The 27,646-nt window shown below is 46.3% G+C and overlaps 1 protein-coding gene across 2 annotated transcripts; it reads left to right on the forward strand.

Moving 5' to 3' along the window:
• Positions 1 to 6,247: 6,247 nt before the first annotated feature.
• BABAM1 (BRISC and BRCA1 A complex member 1) lies at positions 6,248 to 27,632 on the forward strand. Of its 2 annotated transcripts, none has more exons than XM_029613776.1 (8): positions 6,248 to 6,793; positions 7,396 to 7,454; positions 7,821 to 7,941; positions 8,722 to 8,800; positions 9,868 to 9,892; positions 18,865 to 18,994; positions 21,282 to 21,368; positions 26,686 to 27,632. In XM_029613776.1, exons 1-8 carry the CDS (start codon positions 6,263 to 6,265, stop codon positions 26,890 to 26,892), a joined length of 1,239 nt encoding a protein of 412 aa, XP_029469636.1. In that variant the 5' UTR covers positions 6,248 to 6,262; the 3' UTR covers positions 26,893 to 27,632. The 2 variants fall into 2 exon arrangements, with proteins under 2 accessions (XP_029469636.1, XP_029469637.1); XM_029613777.1 differs by lacking the exon at positions 26,686 to 27,632 and adding an exon at positions 26,008 to 26,146.
• Positions 27,633 to 27,646: the final 14 nt, after the last annotated feature.

Consider the following 27,646-nt stretch of genomic DNA (forward strand, 5'->3'; position numbering starts at 1 on the left):
TAAATCTGAAATAACTGTGAAGGTGCAACTTGCAGGGTTAAGTAAGAGGGACACACTTAAATGTTGTACTGACAGATAGTAAATATTACACCCTAATTCGGAAGTGCTTAAATGTGTGCAGGTGAAGTTATACCTCTGTAGTGGGTGTGCTCACAGTTCACAAGGACATTCCCAGTCCAGCGTCACACCAGTGCCTGATCACTTAAAGAGTGAGGTCACACTAGGATTTATAACCGCATTCCACTTTGCAGCATATGTACATCGAGCCATCGTGTAATTGGCATGCCTGCAGGTATAGAGAGTGTTGGTGTTGCTTCCATGACATTTAGGGAGATGTCATGAAATGGTAGCTTGTACTGACATACCATGCAGGACAGGTGGCCACAATACTGCATGCATCACACTGCTTTGGGATCACACCTTCCATTACAGCCTGGCTGAAAGTGACTGTTACTTGGTGCAGTTTTTAATATATGCACAGCTCCTTCAAAGGTAGCATTCCTCTTTCTCAGAGCATGCACCCTAGTACAGCAAGTTGTGAAACGTATCACAATTGATGTGCAAAAGATGAGGGTCTTGGCTGTCATGATGTTAAGTAGGTGGCGTAGCCTTCTTGGGAAACCTACGGGAGGATGCACTTGCAGGTGAGTGAAGGCAGGATAGTGAATCTGCTACTGTCCAGCCTTCACTTGTAAATTCCAGTGATCTCTGATGTCACCGTGACAGTATAGTTTATAACCATTCTTACCGCAGCCACATTTATCCTCATCAAACACCCATATCATACAGGCCAAGGGTTTACATGCCTTAAACTGGCGTGTTACACATAGACTCACTGTCATCTGCAGATGGCAGGTTGCTGGAAGATTATAGTAGGTTATGCTTCACAGATAAGTTATATGTTGCAGCAGTACACACATGTGTTTGTTCCCTCAAAATATGCACAATCTTCACTGTTAACCTACACCTACTACTTGCAACAGTGCAGGTGTGATCTCAGAGGCCCTGTAAAGCACGTTGCCTCGCCACTCCTGTCCAAAACACTTTGCATATAGTACCGTAACCAACATGACGGCAGACATTTCTATGCTTTCATGGTTGCATGGCGTTGCTGATGCACATACATGTGAGCACTACTGTGTAGTGCAGAACAGCTGCTATGCTGTAGGCTCATCAGTAAGTGCTGTTACACACTTCTACTGCAATTAGTGAGGTGTCCTGCTCTGATCCTATATAGTCCATGCAGTCCTCTCTGTATTGTATTCTTTGTTGACCTGCAGGCCGATACAGTACAGTGCGCTCCACCTGTTAGCCCAGGTTTGGACGCGAGTTTTCGATGCGCTAGCTTTACCCCTTATACAGTAAGGGGTAATAGCGTGTCGAAAACGCGCATCCAAACCTCCCCCCAAAACTAATAGCGCCCGCGCGATACAGAAAGTAAAATGTGCAGCCAAGCCGCACATTTTACTTTCAGAAATTAATGCCTGCCCAAAGGCTGGCGTTAATTTCTGCCGAAGGTGCATTCTATGACGCAGCAGGTTGCACATAAGGCCTCGTTGTATCCCATCTCTGCTGGCGTGTTTGGCATGTATATGGGGGTGAGATGTCAGGGCCTGCAACCGTACCCTGAGTCTCCTGCAGCAATGACAGAAGAAAGGCGTGAATGCTACCATTCTCAGTTGCAGATGTAAGTGGCTAACCACAGCATCCAGTAAGCCTGTATAAGGAAGCCTGTACCTCTGCTGAGCCTTAAAATCCGATTAGCGTTGCTTAACAGCATTTAAGATTGTTGTTGGCCGCTTTATGTGCAGGCAAGCTGTTGCCAAAAGGAGCTCATCTGTTCATGACTACACCATTTCATGTGGGTATTGGAAGTACTGCATGACAGGCCCTCGCAACCCAGCAAAGGCTACTAGTGTGTAGCTGCCTGGCAACCTTGAATACATACGTAAGAGGTGACACACCTGTGCTACCAGCAAATGCCGTACCTCACGCTGTGCAGGCGAACGTCCGTGGCAGCTGTGCAGTCTGTCCTCGCACAGAAACCCATTAGTGAGCCCATACACAAGTGATACGGCAGGCCAGAAACATGCATTGCAGACTGTAAGAAACAGTGTGCGACTATCTTCCTGAGGCCTCAGTAACGGACCACACGTGATAGTGCTGTGCTGGCATTGTGGACAGTGCACGGTTCGGATTTACGTTGTAACAGCTCCCAAGGGAAGGATACGAATGGGACCTTTTAGCCTATAAAGACCTGCTACATATAGAGTGGCTGCTCACTCAGCACTATTTTGACAGGTGTCAGAAACATGGGCAGAAAAAGGCCAATGAGCTACATACATGACCGCACAGGGCAGCTGTCATGCCACCGATCGTGTCCTCCCCCATAGCCGCCCTCTCCCCCACCCATTTGAATGCTATTAGCCACATACCCATAGGCAGAGATGCAATTGAGAAAGAAAAGTGTCACCATACAGGCCGGCCTCAAAATTGTCAAAGAGGCCCGATTGCCTAAGTATAAAGGAATCATGCGCTGCTCCTGGGTTCCTGGCCACCACGTCCAGGATTCACATTTGAGCGTTGCAGAGCACTTGCACGTTCAGGTAGTGGAAGAGCTTTCTGCTGCGGTACGTTTACTCCCTCTGACGGGGTGGAACAATGGCCATGTGAATGCAGTCAATAACTCCGACAACCTTGGGAAAGTGTGCGAAGGCATAGAAACTTCTCTTCAAGTCCTGCCTGTCACGAGGAAATGTAATGTATCGATTAATGCAGTCAGTGACTGCTTTGATGACCTGGTCCAGACAGCGTGAGAATGTGATTTGCGAGAGGAAATTACGTCATCGGGGTGAATGGTTACTTAAGACAGCTCCGCCGTTAAGCAGCTTAATCTGTGCTTGATCTTGGGCATCCGTGAGTAATTTACAGTTGTTCTCAAAGCTCTACCCTTTTGGAAATGCGCAAGTTTTCCTACACGAAATCCTCTGAAGCCCACAAGGCTGTATTGGAAACAATGGCATCTGGGAAAGACATGGAGGAGGAAATAGGCCCCAAGGCAGTACCTGCACCTTCTGGCTCTGACTTAAACCAGTTGCGAAGAGTTTCGCGGTTGGTTTTGTGACCTACGGCAGGATATTAAAGCTTATAAGCAGGAGATAACCACGTTGATTTCTGAATTCAAAGAGGAAATTGCGGATGTGGGCTGAAGCATCGATGAATCAGATGTCCAAATAGATTCACAATCGGAGGAATTGAGGCGTATCCGTAAGGAGCAGGAGGCCGCAAAAGTGGAGAATGAGTTATTCTCTGGAAAACTGGAGGACCTCGAAAATTGCTCACGCAGGAACAATTTGCAATTTTGGGGCATCCCTGAGTCTCCAGAATATGTGAATTGTCCCGACGTGGTGCTCAAGCTTTGCCAAACTTTATTTCTTTACAAAAACAGTTCTGGAAATTCAAACTGACAGGGAATATCGCTTGCTAGGCCCCAAGAATGCCAACAAACCATGTGATATTATAGAGTGTTTTTATTCCTATGCTATTAAGGAGCAGGTCTTTAATATGGCTCAAAAACAAAGTACATGGCAGTGAGAGGGCCACGAGCTTTCTGATTTTGCGGACATTTCACTAACTACATTGCAGAAGAGGCAGAAGTTGCGGGAGATTACGAGCCTGCCAAGCAAGGAGAACGTGTGCTACAGATGGTTGCACCCATTTGGCTTGTGGTTTGCTATAAATGGGGTCTCACACCGTGTGAAAACACCAGAAGAGGCTGCAGCGATTCTGAAAGTTGTGGGCTTCTCCGCCCCCAATTTGTGAATTCCTCCGATCACGAGGCAGAATCATGAGGAACTTCCCCAGTGGCAACATGTTACGAAGGGAGGAAGACGGCTACAACGGAATTCTGAGGGCTCATCTTCGTCAAAAGATGCCACATGAACACCATGGATTCATTGTGAGACTGTTTTTTCCTCACCGGTGATTGAGCTGGCTCAAATTGAACAGTGATTTGGATAGTCAGCACAGTGAGGCTGGGGAGCTGTTTTGGTTATGAGGCTGTGAGTTTCTATAGTTCTTATAGTTTTATGGGGTGAGACTCCTGGGAGTCATCTGAACATCCTAACAGTATTTTTTTTGTGTGTGCTTTTTGCCCAAGTCCTTGTAGTTTTCATTATACTGATTGCTTGTAATGCTAATATATTGCTTAACGGGGAACCCAGTGGTCTCTTATATAAATTTAATCCTCTCAAGTCAAGTCCATTGTGTGGCGTAGTTGCCGCACTTTTTTTGCGCGGGGGGGGGGGGGGGGGGGGGGGGGGAAGGGTGCGGGGTGTTTGGGTCAATTCTCGCTTAATTTAGTTTCTTCTGGCGATTGGTTTAGTGATGTGGGATACTCATGGGAATGTTTTTCAGGTGGGCTTGTTTTTGAGGGTGATCTCTCAAGTGAAATGCTTTCTATGTCCTGTAATAGTGGGCTATGTAGCACTTGGGCTTTTGGAAGGGATGGCCAGAGATGTTTTACTCCTTTCAAAAAAATGGGTCATGTCTGGTTGCGCCGACAGGTGGGTTCCGTTCAGCTCGCCCCTGAAACAGGAGAGAGGCGCTACCTGGATTTTCAAAGAATTAAGGGCCAGCCCCTTTATTCAAGCCATCCTGTAAAAATTCCAGAACCAGTGGAATTTTGACCGTCCGAGGGGCAACATCGCATTCCTCACACCAGGCCTCAAATACTCTCCAGACCCGCACATTCGCTAAGGACATAGAGAACGTCCACACGTGGAGCAAGGTGGCAATTACTGCCGCCAAATACCCTTGCTTCATCAGGCGAGCCCTTTCAATGGCCAAACCATAAGACAGAATTGAGTAGAGTCCTCCGTGAAGGGCCGGACCTTGCTGGAGCAGATCCCTGTGCGATGGGAGGCACGGGAGGGGGGGGGGGTCTCCTCCAGAGGTCTCCGCATGTCTGCATACCACAAACAACTGGCCAATCAGGAGCTACTAGTAGATCTAATCCCCTGTGGTGCTTGATCCTGTGAATGATCCTGCCCAACAGGGGCCATGGAGGGAAGGCATATACTAAGTCCTCTTCTGGCCAGTTCTGAACTAGGGCGTCAGTCCCCAGGGACCACTGATCTCTTCTGTGACTGAAAAACCGGGGAACCTTCGCATGTGAGTTGTGGCCAGAAGGTCGATTGACGGGAGGCCCCAGCGATCTACCAACAGCTGAAAGGCTTAGGTTGACAACGCCCACTCTCCTGGATCCAGACTCTCCCTGCTTAGAAAGTCTGCTCTGACGTTGTTTTTTCCTGTGATGTGGGAAGCCAAGATCATCTGTAGATGTAATTCTGCTCATTTCATAAGGAGATCTATTTCCAGTGACACTTGCTGGCTCTTGGTTCCCCTCCCGGTGATTGATGTAGGCTACCGTTGTTGCGTTGTCCGACATCATGCAGATCGCCTGACCCTGGATGGCCATGCTAGGCTGGGTGCCCATCTGTAGGGATGCTCAAATCTCACTATCTCCTGCAGATCACCTCCCCTCGCCCTCTTGCCTGTGGTGGATGAGCCACCGGTGTGCACATGAGCTGAATGTATAAGTTCCCACCAGAAGAGGTTGGCTCATTAACACACTCAAGATTCTATATACGCACTCACTCCAACCGACACACATGCTCACTGATTCTCACACTCTGGTGCACATTCATGCTGCTGATTAGCTTACATACATTAGAAAAAAAAAAGTTTGTACTTCTGATGGTTAGGGAGAGTTCCATCAGGGTCGGGTGGAAGGCCTATTGATGTGGAGGTATACATGGCTTAGGGGAAGGTGCAGGCTGCAAAACCCCAATGCAGGTTTCAAATTATTATTGTTTGCTAAAGACGGCAAAGAAAGCATTACAGCAGCAGCAGGAGGTCCGGTGGCTGCCTCTCGCCGAGAGAAGCACAAGCGATGAATGGAGGCGGCCCCAATGTTTCCCCGTTGCTGCTGAGGCGGGTGAGAGGAACCGCTGCCACTGAAGGTGGTTGTGGTAGGATGGAGCGGTAGCAACAACAGCTGCAGCCACTGGCGCCGCGAAGGGGGGACCCCCCCAGTGGACAAGCGTGAGCGGAGAACTTCGGGAAGAGGAGCTCGCGCGGTAAAAGAACAATCGCTGCACGGCCTGACGCAGGTCGCACCGGCTCCGCAGGCATGGGGGGTGGGGACCCCCGCCTGCGGCCAACACCAGCCACGTGATTGGGCTGACCGGCCCACCGGGGCATGCCCGAAGCTCTGATAGGCCAATCCGCTCCTAGCAGACGCGAGCTGCAGCGCTGGATTGGAGGCTTAAAAACCCGGACAATTTCCGGACGCTTTAGCCTTCCGCCTGGCTTCCGGACCCTGCTGCTGTGTAATTCTGTGCCGTCTGGAGACAGTCGGCAGCCCAACCCTCCCCCTCGTCGGTTTCTTTCTGTCTCTGCGTCCGTGCTGTGTCTCGGTTCCGAAGAGCTGGAGGCTCAGGTGGCAGCGTGCGGTGGGATGGAGACACCAGAGCCCGAAAGTGTCGCCGAAGGGGAAGACCGAGCCTCGCTGCAGAGACCTCGAACCCGCTCCAACCCCGAGGGGGCTGAAGACCGAGGCGCGAGCTTGCAGGCCAGCGTGGGGAGCAGGAGCGAAGGAGAGGGAGAGGCAGCCGTGAGCGAGGACGCGCCGCCGGGTGCAGCCGCTTCCAGCAGCAAAGAGTGGCAAACGCCAGTGCAAGCTCCGGAATTTCAAGTCAGAACCCCCAGGGTGAATTGCCCAGAAAAAGTGGTGCGTGTCCTATCTAGCATCACCTCCTGCTCCAAGTCAGAAGCAACAGGTGATCTAGTCCTGGTTTTTCATCTCCCGTTTCAAAGCATTCCTATAACAGCACTTTCTGAACCCTATGAAATAGGAGTTAAAAAATCAGGACAGACTCATGTGTACCATTTGACCTGCAATCAGGTGGTCTCCCTAATCTTGCATTTTGGTTTGAGTGAGGCCTTGTGACATAATGATGGAGCAGTTATTGGCATGCATGCATACAGTGGCAGCAAGGCCAATGGCACTCGGGCCTGTTGTTTTACCCTGTAATACGGTATATGCCTGGCACCTGAACTGAAGGTGTCCCATCAGTTGCAGAGGTGCTGCACCTTGTCACCAGTGATCTCACAGGCCAGGACATTTATTATGATTTCTTCTGGCTTTAGGCTGTGATGGGACTGTCCTTTTTCTGTAGTGCTTTGTATTCATTTTTCTAACTGACCAAGACCCACTGAGTCAGTGTTTTGTTCAGACTCTCCTCTTTATTAGAATTTTTCTGTTAAAACTATTTATCTGGAATTTTTTTTTTTACCATGTTACAGCACTGTGGCTCTTTCTTTATACCTTAGGTAATCTGCCTGGATTTATGTGAAGAAATGTCTTCTCAGAAACTGGAGTCTTTTAATGGGTAACTGGTGTTATGTGTATAAATAAATATTAGAGTAAATAGTACCTCTCTTGAGAGTTGAGGTGTTTCTGTAAGGGGGGGGGGGGGAATTCCAAGAAATTGTGTACTAGATAACACCAAAGTTAGTCTAGTGCACTTTCATTTGGAACATGCCGTTGCTGGGAAATCCTAGTGTAGATTTATCCTCCCACCTGGATTGTAATCTCAGTGTAAGAGTTGAACATGAGCATACACCCACTAGTACACAAAATAGTAAAGGAGTGTTGTTGGCTGGGTGGAATGATGTCCCCTGGCCTCCCTGCATTTCCCCTTCCCCCACATAGGCCCACAGAAAAAACACTTGCCCTGTGCTTTATTTCTCACCAGGTCAAAAGTGAACACACTGAACATCTCCCAGAAGATGATTGAAATGTTTGTGCGGACAAAACACAAGATCGACAAGCAACACGAATTTGCATTGGTGGTGGTGAATGACGACGCAACCTGGGTGAGTGGCATGACTGGATGTTAGGTAGCCAGTCTCTCACGTCACAGCTCTTGTTAACCCACTTACAATTTGTCCTCATTGATTCCATCTTGGACAGGCAAAAGGCAGTTTTGACCATGCTAGGATTTGAAACTGGCTCTTGTAGATTTATAAAGATGTGAAGAACTGTGATCACCCTCTGGCTCTTGAAATCCAGACCTTTTTGCTGTGAGTCATGAGGAAAGGAGAGTATGCTGATTGGAAGAATGTTCCCATAGAAATGACTGCAGAAAAGGACCAATGGTCCATCCAGTCTGCCCAGCAAGCTTCATACGGTAGTATCTGCCACACCATCAGTCAGTTTTGTTTGATGTGCTTTGCTTATGGTCTTGGCCATTGAAGCAGTCCTGTGTTCCCAAACATTACACTGTAAACTGAGTGGTTACTGTAAGACGGGGGTGCTGAAACTGGTCCGGGGGAGTGTCCCATACCCTCCCCTCAGCCAACTGGGTTTTCAGAATATCTGTAATATGCAGAAGAAATATTTGCATGCATAGGAGGTAGTTCATGCAAAGAAATCTCATGCATGTTCATTAGAGAGATCCTGAAAATCTGACTGGCTGGAGGGGCCCCAAGGACTAGTTTGAGCACCCCTGCTATAAGATATAATTGAATTTGCTAATAAGACACTTTTCTGCTATTTCTTACAGTCATTGAATGCCAAAGAACTTGAGTTGTGATATCTTGCTGCACAGACATGGTTTTGCTGGCTTTTACCATCTGTCTTGTACTGTCTTGCAGCTATCAGGGTTCACCTCTGACCCCAGAGAAGTATGCAGTTGCTTGTATGACCTGGAGACTAACATCTGCGAGTCTTTCAGTATCCTTTCTGGGAACAGCCAATGAAATGGGGGTGGATGGCAGACATGGAATGCAAGTCAAAGTGATATGTTGCTTTCTGGAAGGATATGGGCCAATCCCAATTCTTTGTGTGGTTATCGTACTGCATACAACCCTCCCAGAGATATCCCCAGGCACATGCCAGCTTTTGCTTAGCACTGGAGAAGTCCAGAGTTGCTGAGGACTACCTCCTGAGATTCTCAGAGCTGGCGTCACTGGTGATAGAAGTAGGAGGGAGAAGTAGAGGAAGAGAAACCAGGTGCCTTCCAAGCCAGCAGCTTCAATGGCTGCTGAGGCTTTTGGCTTCTCAAGTTATAGGCTTCAAATGTTGCTGCTTACCATAGGAGCTAACTTCTTAAAATGACTGGCAGTGCTGAATTCAACACAAATGAGTTCCTTCCCACCCCAGCAAAATCTCAAATATAGATGGATATTAGAGGATGGGTGGAAGCCTAGTGATTTCACAGAAATCTACAGGAAGCACTTAGATGAACTTTGGTTTTCATCTGGTGAGACTGGGCTACTATTGGCGGCAGGCTGTTGGGCCAGATAGATCATTGGCATGGTCCAGCTTGGCTGCTGTTGTACCAAAGGAGATTCTAGTGTTTTCTGCCTGCCCTATCCCAGAGCCCAAACACAGTTCTCAGCTCCCCAACTGATAAGAATGTAGGAGATATTAAGAGGTGCTCAAGCACTCAGAGCTGGCATCTATGCTGGTTATTGCAGTCACACCAAATGGAACAGAACCTTGAGAGTGCTGCAGTCTGGTTCATGCAGCAGTATTCTATGGCATGGCAAGATTTATGAGCTGAATTTTCAGTAGCAGATAAGCAACCCTTTATAAACCAGGCCCTGCAGATTCTGTTCTTCTGCATAGCCACCAAGGTGTTAACTGATCTTAGGCTGAAGACTGCTGCAAAGCCTCAGTAAAGAGCTGCTGGCTGACCTTCCAGCGGCATCCTTGGTGGTACCTGGAAAGGCGCTGAGAATGCATTGGAAGCTGTGGCTGTCTGTGAAAAATAATCCTTAGCCCTCCTGATAACCCAGATCTGGAAGGACTCTTCAATTTAATGTAAGTGCCATCAAGATCCAGCAGCAGGGAAGAGTAGTGGTGATCAAGGGTTAACTTCTGCTTGTTTAAAGATACTGGAGCCTTTCTAGTAGACCTTGCAAGCTGCATATGTTTTTTGCAAAACTCTGTCTGAATGGAACAGGAGTTACAATACAGTTGTAAAAGAAAAGGTGGGGAATAAAGCAATAGAGTTAGCAAATTAGTCTGATATCATTTAGTCTGGAAAATAAACCTTCCATTCAGTTTAACAAGCACTCAGCAACACCAGTTATTTTAGAAAATGTCAGCAGGTATGTACTGTACTCTCTTCTGCTCACATCCAATGTGATTTTCCTCTTTCTCCCACAGACCAGTCTGAACTCCTGGAATTCCACTCTTTCACCAGCAGGTGGAGGCAGAACTTTTTTTTTGAGTCTATTTATTCTGGCAGGCTGATTCTATAAAGAGCAAGGGGGAAAGGGTGCTCAGTGTTGAGCACTTGCTCTCCCAGCCACCTCTCCTGGGCATGCAATACTGTATTTAAATGAGGGGTTGTGCTAAAAAGGAGACACTAGGGACAATAACGCAGCCCTAGCACCTCCTTAGCAGAAACCCAAGAGAAGGTGGCTGTCAGCAGGTTCGAAAAACCAGCGTTCAGTTTTACGAGTGTTGGTTTTTTGAACCCACTGACAGTTGGGGGTTAGGAAAATGAACACTGGTAAAATTGAGCGTCTGTCTTCCTGACCGGCCGGCACTTTTTAGACCTTTGTATGCTAATGCCAGAAGTCTAAGAAGTAAGATGGGAGATTTAGAATGTATAGCAGTGAATGATGACATAGACTTAATTGGCATCTCAGACATGGTGGAAGGAGGACAACCAATGGGACAGTGTTATACTGTGGTACAAATTATATCACAATGACAGAGAGGAGCACCCGGGATGGCATAGAGTCCAACAGGATAAATATCCTTCATGAGACTAAATGCACAATTGAATCTTTATGGGTAGAAATCCCTTGTGTGTTGGAAGACTATAGTGATAGGAGTATACTACCGTCCACCTGGTCAAGATGGTGAGACTGACAGTGAAATAAGAGACAGGGAAGCTAACCAAATTGGTAGTGTGGTAATAATGGGAGACTTCAATTACCACAAAACGCTGGTGCAGGATAAATGTTAAACCACCAATTCTATGGTGTATTTTAATAGCAGTTCCAAATGGCAAAGAATAATACTGTTTATAATGGCAACTCCATGAATTCAGATATGAGGGTTTAAACAGGTCCCCCGTCACGGTCCCGTGTTTCGCTAGGCTGCATCGGGAGGGACCCAGGGTACATTCAAATCTAAAGTATAAAAACAAATCTGAATCAGAATAATGGTGACAGTGGCTACATAGTGAAAACCTTTTTAACCATGTACATACCTCTGAAGTGATACCCGGAGCGCGCAGGCTCTCACAGATGTAGGCTATTTAAACATAGGAAAAGGCGCGAACACGGCAGCTCTCGCGAGAGCTGTCAAAAACACCAGGTCTCGGCAGATCCGTCCCGGCAGTGGCCACAAGCGAAACTCAATAGAAAAGATTCCACTCAATTTCTCTATTAAGACCCTCAGGGACCACCGTGTTGAGCATAAAGATCCATCTCTGCTCCCTACGACCCAGGACCGCGGGGTAGTCACCTCCCCGGAGAGGGCGGCCCACCACCTCGATGACCGTGAAGTAGAGCTCAGAGATGGCATGGCCACATTCAATCCAATGGGAGACTAGGGGCTCATCTACTCTGTGTAAGCGAATGTTAGAACAATGTTCTATCATTCGAGTTTTTAACATGCGCGTCGTTTTTCCCACATAGAGTAGAGGACAAGGACACGTCACGCTGGATGTGGTCTCTTTGTATTCGAATATACCCCAGGATGAGGCCCTTCAAGTTATTTCACGTACCTTGGATCAGCGTCCCCGACCACACTGCGTGTCAACTTCGTTTTTAACCAGGTTGTCAGAATTAGCGCTTACAAATAATTTTTTTCAATTTCAGAACTCATATTTTCAACAGATTAAAGGCACAGCCATGGGGGCTACCATGGCCCCCTAGCTTGGCTTGCCTGTTTATGGACCACTTTGAGAATCAATTCATTTACCCTTCGGAATGGTTCAGATTCATTTGTTTGGCACCGTTACATTGATGATGTGTTCTTAATTTGGACGGGGACAGATATACAATTCTACTGTTTTCTTGATTGGCTTAACTCTCTGAACTCATACATTCAATTTAATTTTTGTATTCACCCTCTGGCAATAGCTTTTTTGGACATTATGGTCACTGCGGGGGATGACAGGTTTGAAACCACGCTTTACCGTAAGGAGACTGATCGGAATACACTCTTACAGTATCAGAGCTGTCATCCCCGCGCCTTACGTGACAATATTCCCACGGGACAGTTTTTACGCTTGCGTCGCCTGTGCTCCTCTCGCTCAGAATGTTTAGCGCAAGCACATATTATGTTTAACCGTTTTTTGGAGCGCGGCTATCCCTATAGGGTGATAAAAAGAGCTTTTAAAAGGGCGTTGTACACTAACAGAGATTGGCTGTTTTCTACCAGCTTCGAACTCTGAGGATGAGACTAATAATTGTATATTACCCTTTTCGATTATGGGGAGAGCCATTGCCTCGATAAGACGACACTGGGAAGCCCTTGCACTCACGGACCTTCTACATAGCCCGCTGCGCTTTACTTTTAAGTGCGGCAAAAACTTGCGTGACCGGTTGGTCCATACATCTTCACCTGTTGACTTAGTGTACAGCCAGGGTACACATGGTCCATGTGGCCACTGCACTATGTGCGGCCACACGGAAAGAACATCATCTTTTGTACATCCCATCACCGGGCGCCTGTTTCAACTTCGGGCGGTATCAGATTGTCTCACTAAAGGCGTGGTTTATATTGTGAAGTGTCCTTGTCCTCTACTCTGTGGGAAAAACGACGCGCATGTTAAAAACTCGAATGATAGAACATTGTTCTAACATTCGCTTACACAGAGTAGATGAGCCCCTAGTCTCCCATTGGATTGAATGTGGCCATGCCATCTCTGATCTCTACTTCACGGTCATCGAGGTGGTGGGCCGCCCTCTCCGGGGCGGTGACTACCCCTCGGTCCTGGGTCGTAGGGGGCAGAGATGGATCTTTATGCTCAACACAGTGGTCCCTGAGGGTCTTAATAGAGAAATTGAGTGGAATCTTTTCTATTGAGTTTCGCTTGTGGCCACTGACGGGACAGATCTGCCGAGACCTGGTGTTTTTGACAGCTCTTGCGAGAGCTGCCGCGTTCGCGCCTTTTCCTATGTTTAAATAGCCTACATCTGTGAGAGCCTGCGCGCTCCGGGTATCACTTCAGAGGTATGTACATGGTTAAAAAGGTTTTCACTATGTAGCCACTGTCACCATTATTCTGATTCAGATTTGTTTTTATACTTTAGATTTGAATGTACCCTGGGTCCCTCCCGATGCAGCCTAGCGAAACACGGGACCGTGTCGGGGGACCTGTTTAAACCCTCATATCTGAATTCATGGAGTTGCCATTTGGAACTGCTATTAAAATACACCATAGAATTGGTGGTTTAACATTTATCCTGCACCAGCGTTTTCTGTTACTTGCTAATGTGCAAGGTTTATGCTTCTTCCTCATTTAGACTTCAATTACCCCAATATTGACTGGGTAAATGTATATCATTGGGACATGCTAGAGAGATAACATTCCTGGATGGAATAAATGATAGTTTTATGGAGCAATTGGTTCAGGAACCAACGAGGGAGCAATTTCAGATCTAATTCTCAGTGGAGCACAGGACTTGGTGAGAGGTTAACGGTGGTGGGGCCGCTTGGCAATAGTGATCATAATATGATCAAATTTGATTTAATGACTGGAAGGGGGACAATGTGTAAATTCACGGCTCTAGTGCTAAACTTTCAAAAGGGAAACTTTGATAAAATGAGAAAAATAGTTAGAAAAAAACTGAAAGGAGCAGCTACAAAGGTAATAAGTGTTAAAAAAAAAAAAAAAAAAAAAACCAAAAAAAACCAAAACCATCCTAGAAGCACAGTCTAGATGTGTTCCACACATTAAAGGTGGAAAGAAGGCAAAACGATTACCAGCATGGTTAAAAGGGGAGGTGAAAGAGGTTATTTTAGCCAAAAGATCTTCATTCAAAAACTGGAAGAAGGATCCAACAGAAGAAAATAGGATAATGCATAAGTGTTGGCAAGTTAAATATAAGACAAGCTAAGAGAGAATTTGAAAAGAAGTTTGCCGTAGAGGCAAAAACTCACAGTAAAAACTTCTAAAAATATATCCGAAGCAGAAAGCCTGTGAGGGAGTCAGTCGGACCATTAGATGATCGAGGGGTTAAAGGGGCACTTAGAGAAGATAAGGCCATCGCGGAAAGATTAAATGATTTCTTTGCTTCGGTGTTTACTGAAGAGGATGTTGGGGGAGGTACCCGTACTGGAGAAGGTTTTCATGGGTAATGATTCAGATGGACTGAACCAAATCACGGTGAATCTAGAAGATGTGGTAGGCCTGATTGACAAACTGAAGAGTAGTAGATCGCCTGGACTGGATGGTATACACCCCAGAGTTCTGAAGGAACTAAAACATGAAATTTCAGACCTATTAGTAAAAATTTGTAACCTATCATTAAAATTATCCATTGTACCTGAAGACCGGAGAATAGCAAATGTAACACCAATATTTAAAAAGGGTGCCAGGGGCAATCCGGGAAACTACAGACTGGTTAGCCTGACTTCAGTGCCAGGAAAAGTAGTGGAAAATGTTCTAAACATCAAAATCACAGAACATATAGAAAGACATGGTTTAATGGAACAAAGTCAGCATGGCTTTACCCAGGGCAAGTTTTGCCTCACAAATCTGCTTCACTTTTTTTGAAGGAGTTAATAAACAGTTAGGTGTAGTGTTCTTGGATTTTCAAAAGGCATTTGACAAAGTTCCCCATGAGAGGCTTCTAGGAAAAGTAAAAAGTCATGGGATAGGTGGCGATGTCCTTTCGTGGATTACAGACTAGCTAAAAAGATAGGAAACAGAGTAGGATTAAATGGACAATTTTCTCAGTGGAAGGAAGTGGGCAGTGGAGTACCTCAGGGATCTGTATTGGAACCCTTACTTTTCAATATATTTATAAATGATCTGGAAAGAAATATGATGAGTGAGGTAATCAGATTTGCAGATACAAAATTGTTCAGAGTAGTTAAATCATAAGCAGATTGTGATAAATTGCAGGAAGACCTTGTGAGACTGGAAAATTGGGCATCGAAATGGCAGATGAAATTTAATGTGGATAAGTGCAAGGTGATGCATATAGGGAAAAATAACCCATGCTATAATTACACAATGTTGGGTTCCATATTAAGTGCTACCACCCAAGAAAGAGATCTAGGCATCATAGTGGATAACACATTGAAATCAGTTCAGTGTGCTGTGGCAGTCAAAAAAGCAAACAGAATGTTGGGAATTATTAGAAAGGGAATGGTGAATAAAACGGAAAATGTCATAATGCCTCTATAAAATCGCTCCATGGTGAGACTGCACCTTGAATACTGTGTACAATTCTGGTCACCGCATCTCAAAGATATAAATGTGATGGAGAAGGTACAGAGAAGGGTGACAAATGATAAGGGGAATGGAACAGCTCCCCAATGAGGAAAGACTAAAGAGGTTAGGACTTTTCAGCTTGGAGAAGAGACGGCTGAGGGGGGGATATGATAGAGGTGTTTAAAATCATGAGAGGTCTAGAACAGGTAGATGTGAATCGGTTATTTACTCTTTCGGATAGTAGAAAGAATAGGGGGCACTCCATGAAGTTAGCATATGGCACATTTAAAACTAATCGGAGAAAGCTCTTTTCACTCAACGCACAATTAAACTCTGGAATTTGTTGCCAGAGGATGTGGTTAGTGCAGTTTTAATAAAAAAAAAAAAAAAAAAAGATTGGATAACTTCTTGGAGAAGTCCATTACCTGCTATTAAGTTCACTTAGAGAATAGCCACTGCCATTAGCAACGGTAACATGGAATAGACTTAGTTTTTGGGTACTTGCCAGGTTCTTATGGCCTGGATTGGCCACTGTTGGAAACAGGATGCTGGGCTTGATGGACCCTTGGTCTGACCCAGTATGGCATGTTCTTATGTTCTTATATGAGGAGATTGGGAGAGATTGGGAGCTCGTGTGTGTGTGACACAGAGCCTGTGTGAAGGGGTGCATGAGAGAGGCATAGGTAGCCTGTGTGAAGATGTTTGCATGTGTGTAGTAGAGAGGGAGCATGTGTGTGTGTGTGTGTGTGAGAGAGGGACAGAGGGAGCCTGTGTGAGGAGCAGTACTGAGAACGGGGTCAAACTCTGGGACTGGCGATAGAATGGAAGGAGTTGAGCCTAGAGGTGGAGGGGAGAGGTACTGGCAGGTGGAGGAGTTGGGGCCTGAGAGGGCAAAGAGACCAGGGGAGTAGGGAGAGCGAGTAGAAGGGACACTCTCTCTCTCTTACAACGAATTTCTAGGTAAATTCTGCTCAAAACATTTAAAATTCTGCATCTTTAACCTTTTAGGTACCAATGTTCCACAAGTGGAACATTTTTTCATAGACTTTTAATTACTTGCAAATTTTTTTATACCATATTTGGGTCTAGTTAACTAAGATATGTAAAAAGGGGCATCAGGAAATGATGCCTTCAATGAGCAGGATCTAAAAGGTTAAGTAATTTTTTTTTTCTGTATTAATTTAAAATGTAATTACTTAACACAATTTATATGATGGCCTTTGTTTTGACCAATATAAAGTTTGCAGAATTTTAAGTTTTTGTGCGCAGAATTTTGTAAATGTCTTTGCACAGAATTCCCGCAGGAGTAACATACACACATCCCAATCAGGCATGTGCAGCAGAAATTCTTAGTATTGGGCAACCATTTCCAGTGCAGAGCATTGTCCCTGTCCTAGCACAGTGCCATACACACTTACCAAAGTAATGGTGGTGATGGCACAGTTGAGGAAACGGGGAATACTGGTGCATCTGTAGGACGATTGGCTAATCGGGGCCAAGTCCTGGCAGGAAAGCAGGCTTTCCAAGGTAAAGGTCAAACAGCTGCTGGAGAAATTGGGATGGGTGGTGAACAAGACCAAGAGCCAGTTGGAACGATCCCACTCCCTGGTTTATTTGGGGGCTTGATTGGACACAAGATAGGATGGTCTTTATGACCCAAGCGAGGGTCTTTTAAGCTGCAGGTAAAGAAACTGTTAAGGGTGAGAGAGCCCAGGGTAAGGACTTATCAGCAGGTGCTGGGGTTGATAGCAGTAGCTATAGTCCTGGTCCCATGGGCAAGGGCACACGGGCACCTTGCAAGAACCCTACTAGCAAGCTGGGCCCCACCGGGGCAGAATTACAGCAGAAGGCTGATGCTGTCAGAGAAGGTCAGAGATAGGCATGCAAGGGGGGGGGGGAGAAGGCTACATCTACTGGATGTTAGGAGGGTGCTTATGAAATCTGTCACAAATGGTTTCAGAGAATCAGATTGTCTTGCTTTGGATGCCAAACACATCCATTGTAAGCTAGATTAAAGAGGCTATAGCAGCCGCCTACATTGGGCAAGCAAGTGCCAGCAGGTCTGAAAGTGCACTCTACCAGTAGAGCTCGGTCCTCGACCTCTGCGAAGCAGAAAGTGGCATCACCACAGGAGATTTGCAAAGCAGCGACCTGGACATCATGGCATTTTTTATAAAGCATTATAAACTAAATCTGCAGACAAGGGAAGACTTGGAGATTTGTCAGGAAGGTGATGGCAGCGATAGTCCGTACCCTCCCAAGCTAACACTGCGTTGGCACATCCCAGGAGTTCAGACTGGTCTGCAGATTGTAAAGGAAGGTGAAATTTAATCGTACCCATTCATTTCCTTTCCTTGATTCCTAGCAAACCAGTCTATATCCCTCCCAGAAAATAGAAACGAGAGAAGGGGGGCCCAGGGAGCTGGGAAGAGCTTAGAGGGGTGCGTGCATGCAGGCTTAGGGTAGTCTTATTTCTCACCCAATGTCTCAAAAAAAAAAGTGGGGGGCAGGGGAGCCATAATGCCCCCCCTTTTTTTTTTTTTTTTTTTTTTACATTGCCAGCCTAATTAATGTGCCTTCCTCTTTGTCTCCTAATGTTTGTAAGTAGGATAAGCTCTCTATGGCAGTAGGCTACTGGTGGTGGTTCCATCTATCCCAGAATATAAAACAAAACAGTTTTCTGCCTCCACCTGCTAGTGAAAGGGAATCACAATAGTTCAGACTGGTCTGCAAGGACTCAAGGAAAGAAAATTAATGGGTACGATTACATTGCACCATCTGTTAGAAAAACATTAGAAGGAAATGTTTCTCATTTTATAAAATGCCGAGTTCCAGAAAATCCATCAATCCTGAAAAAACTGGTTCTTTGCAGGTCATAATACCTTTGATTGGACCAGTATATGAGAAATACAAAAAAAATTATTGTTGGTCACCAGCTTTTGAGACTGCAGTGGTCCTTGTTCCTGAAAGTCTCTGATGTATGAGATCCTGTCCAGCCCAAAGATGTGCATTTCTACCCCCTGTTCTACTGCTATTGCTTCTCATTTTTAAAGTGCTACTAAATGCCCGCAGTGATTGTAAAGATACGCAGAAGAGGTCACTGCTCTAGTCATTAAATCAATAAAACAAATGAGAGGTTTCAGGAAATGTATGTATTACAGTGTAAATGGTTAAAATCTAGAGGTTAAGATCCTGGAAGAGCCATGTTTAAGATTTAAAAGCAAACTCTGAGGTAGAATTTTAGGTGGGGACTTGAATATGGCCAGAGAAGGCATAGTACGCTAGCTCAGGAAGGCTCCTCTAGGCACATGTGAGTATGAGAAGGCTGAATTATATGCAGAAGCAGATGGGTAGCTGACGTAATGCACATCTCGTACTATTGCAGACAGCAGAGAAGTGAGTTCCCGGTCACTGAGAATGTCCAGACTATCCCCCCACCGTATGTCATCCGGATGATTCTCATCTACAGCCGGCCAGCTAGCCAGCCCCAGTTCTCCATCACAGAGCCCATGAAGGTGAGTTTCCAGCTGCTTAGAGATGTCTCTGCATAGGGAGCAGAACAGTTTTGGAGGGGGTTGTCTGTGTGTTGAGTAACTCTCAGAAGTGATTGTTAGGTCCTTCTGTAATAAGTGTCAAAGTTAGTCTGGAACCCAGGACCATAGTTTGAAGATTCAATATATTACCCACAAATATTCCAAAAAGCAATACAGTAGACAGTCTATAAGAGCCAGGAAGCCAGTAAAAAGTATAGACCAGTCGTTTATTTAAAAATGTTCATATACTGCTTTTACAATTGGGAAATTAATCAAAACTGTTAAAGTAAAACATACATAATCTAGAGGTAAAAAACTTAAAACAAAAGAACAATATAAAACAGTTCAGAAACATAAAATTTACAAAAAAAACCAAAGTGCTTTCTAAAATGTAGTATGAGAGGAAAATGATTGAGAGAAAATGAGTGAAAAATTTATCAATGGTGAAAACTGAACTTATGATTGATTATTAGGGAACTAAATGCTTTCTGGAACAGATGGGTTTTTAATGCTTTCTTAAATTGTTGAGTTGAAGGTAAGAGGCATAAAGAATCAGGCAGGGAATTCCATAAGTTGGACCCAGCTACCGAAAAAGATATTTTACGAGTTATTTCTAATCACAGGCTGCATCAGGGGCTTTATATAGTTATGTATATCGCTATCTTGATCGATCAGTATGATTTCATTTATTATTAGACCTTAATAGACACAGTCAGAGAAGATGCAGCAGTGGTCTGGTGTGCTATGCATCATTCTCAACCAATCAGCATACTTATACACGTTAATAATAAGGATTTCTATTCGATAGCCTATCGTATATACATCCTTTATATATTAACTTGTATAAGTATGCTGATTGATCAAGATGGCAATTTCTAAGTTAAATAGCTATGCTGGGTCAGACCAAGGGTCCATCAAGCCCAGCATCCTGTTTCCACCAGAGGCCAAACCAGGCCACAAGAACCTGGCAAGTACCCAAACACGAAGAAGACCCCATGCTACTGATGCCAGTAATACCGTGTTTCCCCGAAAGTAAGACAGCGTCTTACTTTCTTTTTACCCCAAAAAGTCCCACTATGTCTTACTTTCAGGGTATGTCTTATATTGGAAAAAACCTGTAAGACATCCCCCGAAAGTAAGACGTAGTGTTCAAAAAAAAATAAAATTTTTTAAATACCTGTCGGAGGGCCGCGTGGGTCCAGGCGGCGGGAGCCGGGTGGTCGCGTGTTAAATCTAGGCCGCGGGCGGGTGGGCGCTTGTTCCCGGGGGGGGGGGGGGCGGGTGGACGCGCGTTAGTTCGAGGCGGGCGGCGGGTGGTCGCGTGTTACATCTAGGCCGGGTCGCACAGGCGCGCATTCATTCACTGCCGGTGGGGGCTGCCTCGGCATGCCGTGACGTCACAGCATGTGACTGCCTTGAGCGCCGAAAGCAGCCCCCACCGGCAGCCCCCAGCGCCGAATCGCAGGGGTCGCACAGGCGCTGTGGGCCTGTGCGCGCATTCATTCACTGCCGGTGGGGGCTGCCGGTGGGGGCTGCCGAGGCAGCCCCCACCGGCAGTGAATGAATGCGCGCCTGTGCGACCCGGCCTAGATGGAACAAGCGCCCACCCGCCCGCGGCCTAGATTTAACACGCGACCACCCGGCTCCCGCCGCCGGCCGCCTGGACCCACGCGGCCCTCCGACAGGTATTTAAAAATAATTTTTTTTTGAACACTAGGTCTTACTTTCGGGGGATGTCTTACATTAGCCGACCCCCCCTAAAATTCCCACTACGTCTTACTATCAGGGGTGTCTTACTATCGGGGAAACACGGTAGCAGAGGCCATTCCCTAAGTCAACTTGATTCATAGCAGTTAATAGACTTCTCCTCCAAAAACTTATCAATCTTTTTTAAACCCAGCTATACATAACTATATAAAGCCCTGATGCAGCTTATGATTAGGCAAAACTCGGCCTGAGTTGGCCACTGTGGATTATATTTTTCTTGTTTGGTCATTTTGGAATTTACACGGTTTCATCTGTGATCTCCATAATAAATATTTTCTAAGAAAACTGAGATGACTGGTCTACGCATTTTACTGGCTTCCTGCCACAATATTCCTAGACACTGGTATAAATAGTGTAAACTATAAAATCCTATTATATTATGACTAATAACATAGGGAAGGTTTTGTACTGCAGCTGGGAGCTGCGCTCACTCAAGATCCCCGGGTGAATTCTGAGTTCTTAGAACTGGTTCCTGCACTTTGCCTGTTCCTTCTCTTTTCAGAAACTGCTTCAGTGCCCCTATTTCTTTTTCGACTTGGTTTACATCCACAACGGTGCTGAGGAGAAGGAGGATGAAATGAGCTGGAAGGTAGGGACTTAGTATAGATCTCTGCACATGGGAAGAGGGGATCCTAACTAGTGTTATGTGGATAACTTATACTTGTCTAAAATGGAATATTAAAATAAGGGGTACTGTTTGGGTGGGGGAGGGGTTAGTCACATGAACTCTTGTCCTGTTCATACCCCGATCAGTCCAAACAAGTAGGTTTTGCATCCCTTCCAGCAGATGGAGGCAGAGAATAAAAACAGATTTTCATGCATTGCTACATAAACGAGAGCGCCACCTGCAGTCTTGCAGTATTTCTGTCTCCAGCAGATGGTAGAGGTGTAAAACCTGCAGTCTGGGGTTCTGGAAGAGTTTAAAAAAAAAAAAATGGAGATGAGAGGATCTGGCTCCCTAAGGTGCTAGGTTCCTTCATGGGCCATCCCTTAAGTCGAGCGGGGTGGCTGGTGATCCCTGGCTGTCTCAGCCCAAAGTAAGCAGAGGACTTGAAAGTCAGGGGTGCTGGCTCCCTCAGTCCCTTTTGGATCCCCTTCATCTGTTACTGGCTGCAAGACTCTGGGACGTATCCCCTTATTGTCATCTTAAATTTAAGACTGCTGCCTTACTTTTTTTTTTTTTTTTTTTTTAAGCAAGTAGTAAGTGAAGCAGTGATCGGCCAGTGCTTGTGACGTGTTGGTTCTGTTAGTACTGAAACAGGGTGAGGAGAGAAGCCGCAGCTGTACACCTGAGGTCCAGGAGAGCTCGGCGGACCTTTGTGCAGGCATTGCGCTGCATGTCCAGGAGAGCGCAATGGGTATTGTGTGCGATTGGTGCGGAGTGCGTTGGGAGGCTGGGTTCCTCTACCTGGGGACCGCGAGGGATCTCGGAGGTTGTGCGCTGTTGGCATGGCGCATGTGTGAGGGCAACATGGCGCCAACCGTGCAATGTGCCACATCTTACAGGCCCTGCGGAGAATGGTGTTCGCGCCTGAATGCATGCGCGCTCTGTCCCACTTGTTCCTCTAGGGGCGGAGGCAGCTCCTAAGGGGGCAGCAGGCAAGCATTTCACCCTTCGGGCGCCGGCAAGAAGGCCACCAGAAATAAGGAGGCGGCAGCCATCTTGTCTGTATGTGGTAGGAGGCAAACGAAGACCAGGGAGGACTGGGAGAGCAGGGAAGAGCCAGCTGAGGAGCTTGCTGAGGTGGCCAGTGATTCAGAGCAGTCTTTTTCCCACTGAGGTTTGTACTGCTCCTGCATAAGGCTTATTTAGGCAGGTGGGGGAAAGAGGTGATGCGCCTGTGTGGCTCACTAAGGTGGGCATGTGGGAGACTCACAGATGAGAAGTCCATCTCTGCACACTGGAGGAGCCCTCCAGGTGCTGTTAATCTGAGAGAGTGTCCTGGGGCATGAGGTTCCAGATGTGCATCTGTTCCAGTGGTGAAAGGTCTGTTCCAGGAGAGGAGTTGCTTCCCCTCAGGTTCTTGATGAGCTAGGAATCGAGATTATGCTTCAGGAGTCGGGTAGTGAAGGCCTATTTAGGCAGGTGGTCTTCGAGCAGCGATTGGCGGTAGCCTGACACAGAGCTGGTTTAGGCAGGGTACAGAAGGATCAGGAAAAAGGTTCTATGCAGGCGGCCCAGTTGGAGGTGGCCTATGAGGCGTGTTCGCTATACGTTTTGGTCTGCACATCTACCAGAAGCAAGGTCTCAGCAGTTGCAGCTTGCAGACTCCTGTGGTTGTGAAATTGATCAGTGGATTTGTGGTCTAAAACACAGCTCTATAATCTCCCTTTTTAAGGGGAAGCTGATGCCACATGGGGGAGTGAAAGGGGAATTAGTTGCTGGAGGATAAAAGGGTGGCAAGATAATGTGTCCGTCCTGTTTTTCAGGATATGAGGAGGTTTTCAGCCTTGGGACAGAAACAATCTTCTGGAAGATGGCAGGCTTTTTGGGGGTGCCTGTAGACACCCCCCCCCCCCCCCCCGGAGGTTTTTCTTTCCAGTCAGGAGACCGGAGGAGAAAAGCCTTCACAATGAAGCCAGAATGGGCCGCTCTGCTGCTGAAGCTGTATCGTTGGCATTAACCCACTTGTACGGGGAGTGGATCAAAGCCATGTTGGACCAGTGGATCTTGGAGAGACAGTTGGGCTTGGAGGAGATGACGGTCAGTTGCGCTTGAAAAGTTTCTTAGCTAATCAGAGAAGCCATCATGGAGTCTCATTGCACATCCCGAGGCGAGCGAGAGGCAGTTCAGGATACTCTGCAATGTTTGCAGAAGCTAGATGCAAATGGTTTTAGTCCCGCCAACAGAATGGAGACTGGAGACACTTGATGTATTCGTAGTTCCCAAGAAGGAGGGTACTTTTCCAGCCCTTTCTGGTTCTCCAGATGGTCTATACAGCACTGCGAGTTCCACGTTTTGTGGACGGGGATGGCGGAGGAGAGCTTTCCTGCTAGCATTGGATCTGGTGGAGCCCTATTCATATATTCCCTTAAACGTGGAGCATCAGATGTTTCTGAGGTTCATGGTATTAGGGTAGCTTTTCCAGAGTTTGGTCTTTCTCTTTTTTGGCTACCAACAACACTGCAGACTTGAATGAAGGGGGGGATGGTGGTGGTGGCGGCAGCCATGAGAAAAGAAGGGATTTTAGTTCATCCTCATCTGGTCGACTGGTTCATCAGTGTGTAGTTGGAGGAGAAATGTGGTCGGGCGATTTGGCAGGTCATGAAGAGGTGGTGATCCTTGGCTGAGGGATAAGCCTGGAAAAGTGTCATCTGGTGCCAGCCCAGTCATTGGAATACCAGGGGGTATTGTTCAATGCCTGGTTTGGGTATTTCTTTCTTCAGAGGGAGTAGCAAAGTTGCAGGCACAAGTGACTAGTCTTATTGCTCCTCTCAGTTCTCAAGGTCTGGGATTATTTGCAGGTCCTGATCTCCATGGCTCCCATGCTAGTTTGATTCCACAGGCATTTGCTCATGTGCAATCCCTCCTGAGGGTGTGTTTGGCCCGTTGGCCATTGCCAGTGCAGGTAGATTTCAGATCCAGGCTCTTGTGATGGTTTTCTTGCTACAAATTGGGGAAAAAGGGGGTAGATCTGGAGGCTTCAGACTTGGTGGTGCAGACCTCAGATGCCAGCCTCAGATTGGGAAACGGTCTGTCAGAAGCGGATAGCTCCAAGGTCTTTGGTTGCCAACAGAAGCGACCTGGTCAAACGGTTCGCAGGGCGGCATTGTTGATCCCTCCTCAGGTCCGAAGAAGGACGAGAGTCGTCTTGGACAGTGAAACAATGGTGTATATCATTCGTCCAGGAGGGACGAGGAGTCATGGGATGGCTCTAGAGACCTAGGAGGAATGGCCATGGCGTCCATGATTTGTGGATCTGGTGCATCTCGCATTAGGCGTACTGCTCAGGTTGGCTCATCGGCAGAGCTTACCTCGATAAGGACCCATCTGGATCGGACAAGTCACTTTTTTTTTTTTTTTCTTACGGCTTGGCTTTTGAGAGAAGGTGTTTATAGCCAGAAGGATGCTCGGAGCTGGTTGTTTGACACTCTGCTTCTCTGGAAGGTGTTTGAATCCAGGTGTATGGAAGAAGATCTGGAGTGTGGGGACTGTTCTTGGGTCTTGCCCTTTTTTGTTACAACAGGTTTTGTCAAACAGACTAGCCTGTATTTCACTTTAGGCGGCCTTGGCTCAAGCGCTTGTGTCCTTAGATTCATTAGTCGTGTCCGAAGTGGACCTTAACTTGGTTCTGCAGATGCTGTGTGGATCTCCATTGGCGCCTTTGCAGAGGGCGTCAAAGGATCTCTTTGAACGTAGTTCTGGTGGCCATTGGTTCAGTCAGGTGGATTTCGGAGATTCAGGCTTGGTCCTGTAGAGCTTCTTTCTAGCAGATTGCTGTGAAAGTATGACGCTGAGTACAGTTCCCTCTGTTTTACCGAAGGTTGTCTCCTCATTTCATGTTAACAAGATGGTGGAGCTTCCAAAGTTTCTAACTTTATCATTGGATGCGCCACATGCAAGGGAACTTATTTGGATGTTTGTCGGATTCTGTCGTCCTTACGATCCCTAACAGTTTTTCGTCAGGCAGATCATCTCAGGCAGACCCAAGAACAGTGGAGTGAAAAGAGAATGGAAGGCACTACAGCCATGTTCTTTTGTTAAAGGGGTATATTTTTTTTTTGGCTTATTTCTGTAAAGATCGAACAGCCTTAGAAGGGTTACGAGCGCATTTTCTAGAGTGCAAGCAGCCTCCTGGGCAATGTGTCATTTTGGTGTTGCCTCAAGGGATATGTAGAGTTGTGACTTGGCCTTCGTGTCTCACTTTCACCAGATATAACTGAGTGAATATTCGTGTGCCAGAAGACGCTATGTTTGGTGAAGGTGTTTTGCAAGCAGGTCTTTCAGGTTCCTGCCCAATGAAGGGGAGCTTGGGTACATCCCACTTGTCTTGACTGAATTGGGGTATGAACAGGAAAGGAAAATTTGGTTCTTACCTGCTAATTTTCATTCCTGGACTACCACATCAGTCCAGAGGCCCATCCCCTTGGTTCCGAAAGACAAGACAATTGAAGCTGCAGTTAGGTCTAATTCAGAGCTTTCTATCTGTTATTACATTGATCTGATGTGTTGAACCATAGAGCTAACCAGTTTTTTTTTGGTTCCTGTATTGGTTGTTGGGTTTCAGTTCAGGTGGCTCCAGCCCAGGATTCTGGATTTGCCCTTGCAAGGAAAGCTCGCATTTTTAAAGGGAAGTTTGAGTTGGAGAGTTTTCTTCCTGTAGGTGGGCATGAATACAGGTCAGTACTGAGGGATTGCTGATAGCACTCTGTTATATAGCAGTGCCTGAAAAAGTTTTTATTCTCTGCCGCCATCTGCTGGTAGGGATGCAAAACCCACTTGTTTGGACTGATCTGTGGTATTCCAGGAACAAAGATTAGCAGGTAAGAACCACTTTTCCTTTTTGGTCAGGTAAAGATCCTGATTGAGTCAATCAGAATGTACTGTTTTAATTAAGGATGTGCATTTATTTCAGAGTTATGAGGAGACTTTATAGTACATGCATTTAAAAAAAAAAAAAAAGGATAGTGTGCACATAACTCGTGCTATTAAAAGTACATGCATACTATCAGTTATGCATGTACTATAAGTCCAGGAGTTGCATGCACATCCCTAGCTTTAATATAAGGGTTCATCTGTTTAATAGCAGTATTTTTTGCCGTATGGTCAGCCCTAGGTTTTAAATGTATATCTTGTGTAGAAACAGTTTTGTCAGTTATGTAGGAATCTCATTTTTTTTCCATTACAAGGGTAAGCAACAACATTTATATCCCATATTTACAATATCTCTGTCCTCTGCCTGCAGGACATGTACAGTTTCTTTGGGAGCCTGGACACAAAGGGCACAAATTATAAATATGAAGTATCTTTAAACAACCCAGCAGTGGAGCTGCACAACTGCATGGCCAAGCTGCTGGCCCACCCCCTGCAGCGACCATTCCAGACTCATGCGGCTTACAGCCTGCTGGAGGAGGAAGAGCAGCAGCCCACGGAAAGTGAAGCCACTGTGTAACAAACGGACTCTGAAGCTACCGCTGGGGTTTCTTCCTAGAGGATCTCATCCTGGTCTATTTCAGCTTGACTTCCGCTGCAGTACACTTTATAATGGAAGTGTGGTGTTTTGACACCCAGTGCCCCTCTGCTATCCGAGAAACACAAAAACATTATAGTAAGCCATATGGTCTTATCTAGTGTGTCCATGCATATCCTGATGCTGGAACACCCCCCCCCCCCCCCCCCCCCCCCACGCAGCTCTGCCAATGCACCTCACTTCTCCACTGCAGCACCCATTGCTATCTCAGCACTAAGGCCCGCACGCAGCTCTGCCAATGCAGTTCACTTTTGCCCTGCAGCAGCCCCTGCTATTCTAGTACCAAGGTCCCCCTCTCAGCTCTGCAAGTGCATCTTCTACCTGTTCCGCCACGCACCTGATATTTCAGTACTGAGACCCACAGACAGAACACTGCCAATGCACCTCGTACCTGCTCTGGAGCACCTCCTGCTGGCTCAGTGTGGTATTTCTCTAAATTAGACGACCAGCTCTCTCAAACCAATCAACAGGGTGCAAAAGAACTTAAGAATATCAGAACAGAAGCAATGCCATGCTGAGTCGGTAGTCACCCTCTTTTTATTTACCATTATGACCGTAGGAAGAATAACTTGTTTTGTCTGCTTGTAAAATAATATTTGGTTAACTTTTTTGAAACAGAAGGCATTGGTTCTATAATTAAAAATATCATTTTTGTAAAATGACTTTTTGTTAATCA

The sequence above is a fragment of the Rhinatrema bivittatum genome, chromosome 8 (genome assembly GCF_901001135.1).
Source record: "Rhinatrema bivittatum chromosome 8, aRhiBiv1.1, whole genome shotgun sequence".
In the NCBI taxonomy this organism is placed as follows: Eukaryota; Metazoa; Chordata; class Amphibia; order Gymnophiona; family Rhinatrematidae; genus Rhinatrema; species Rhinatrema bivittatum.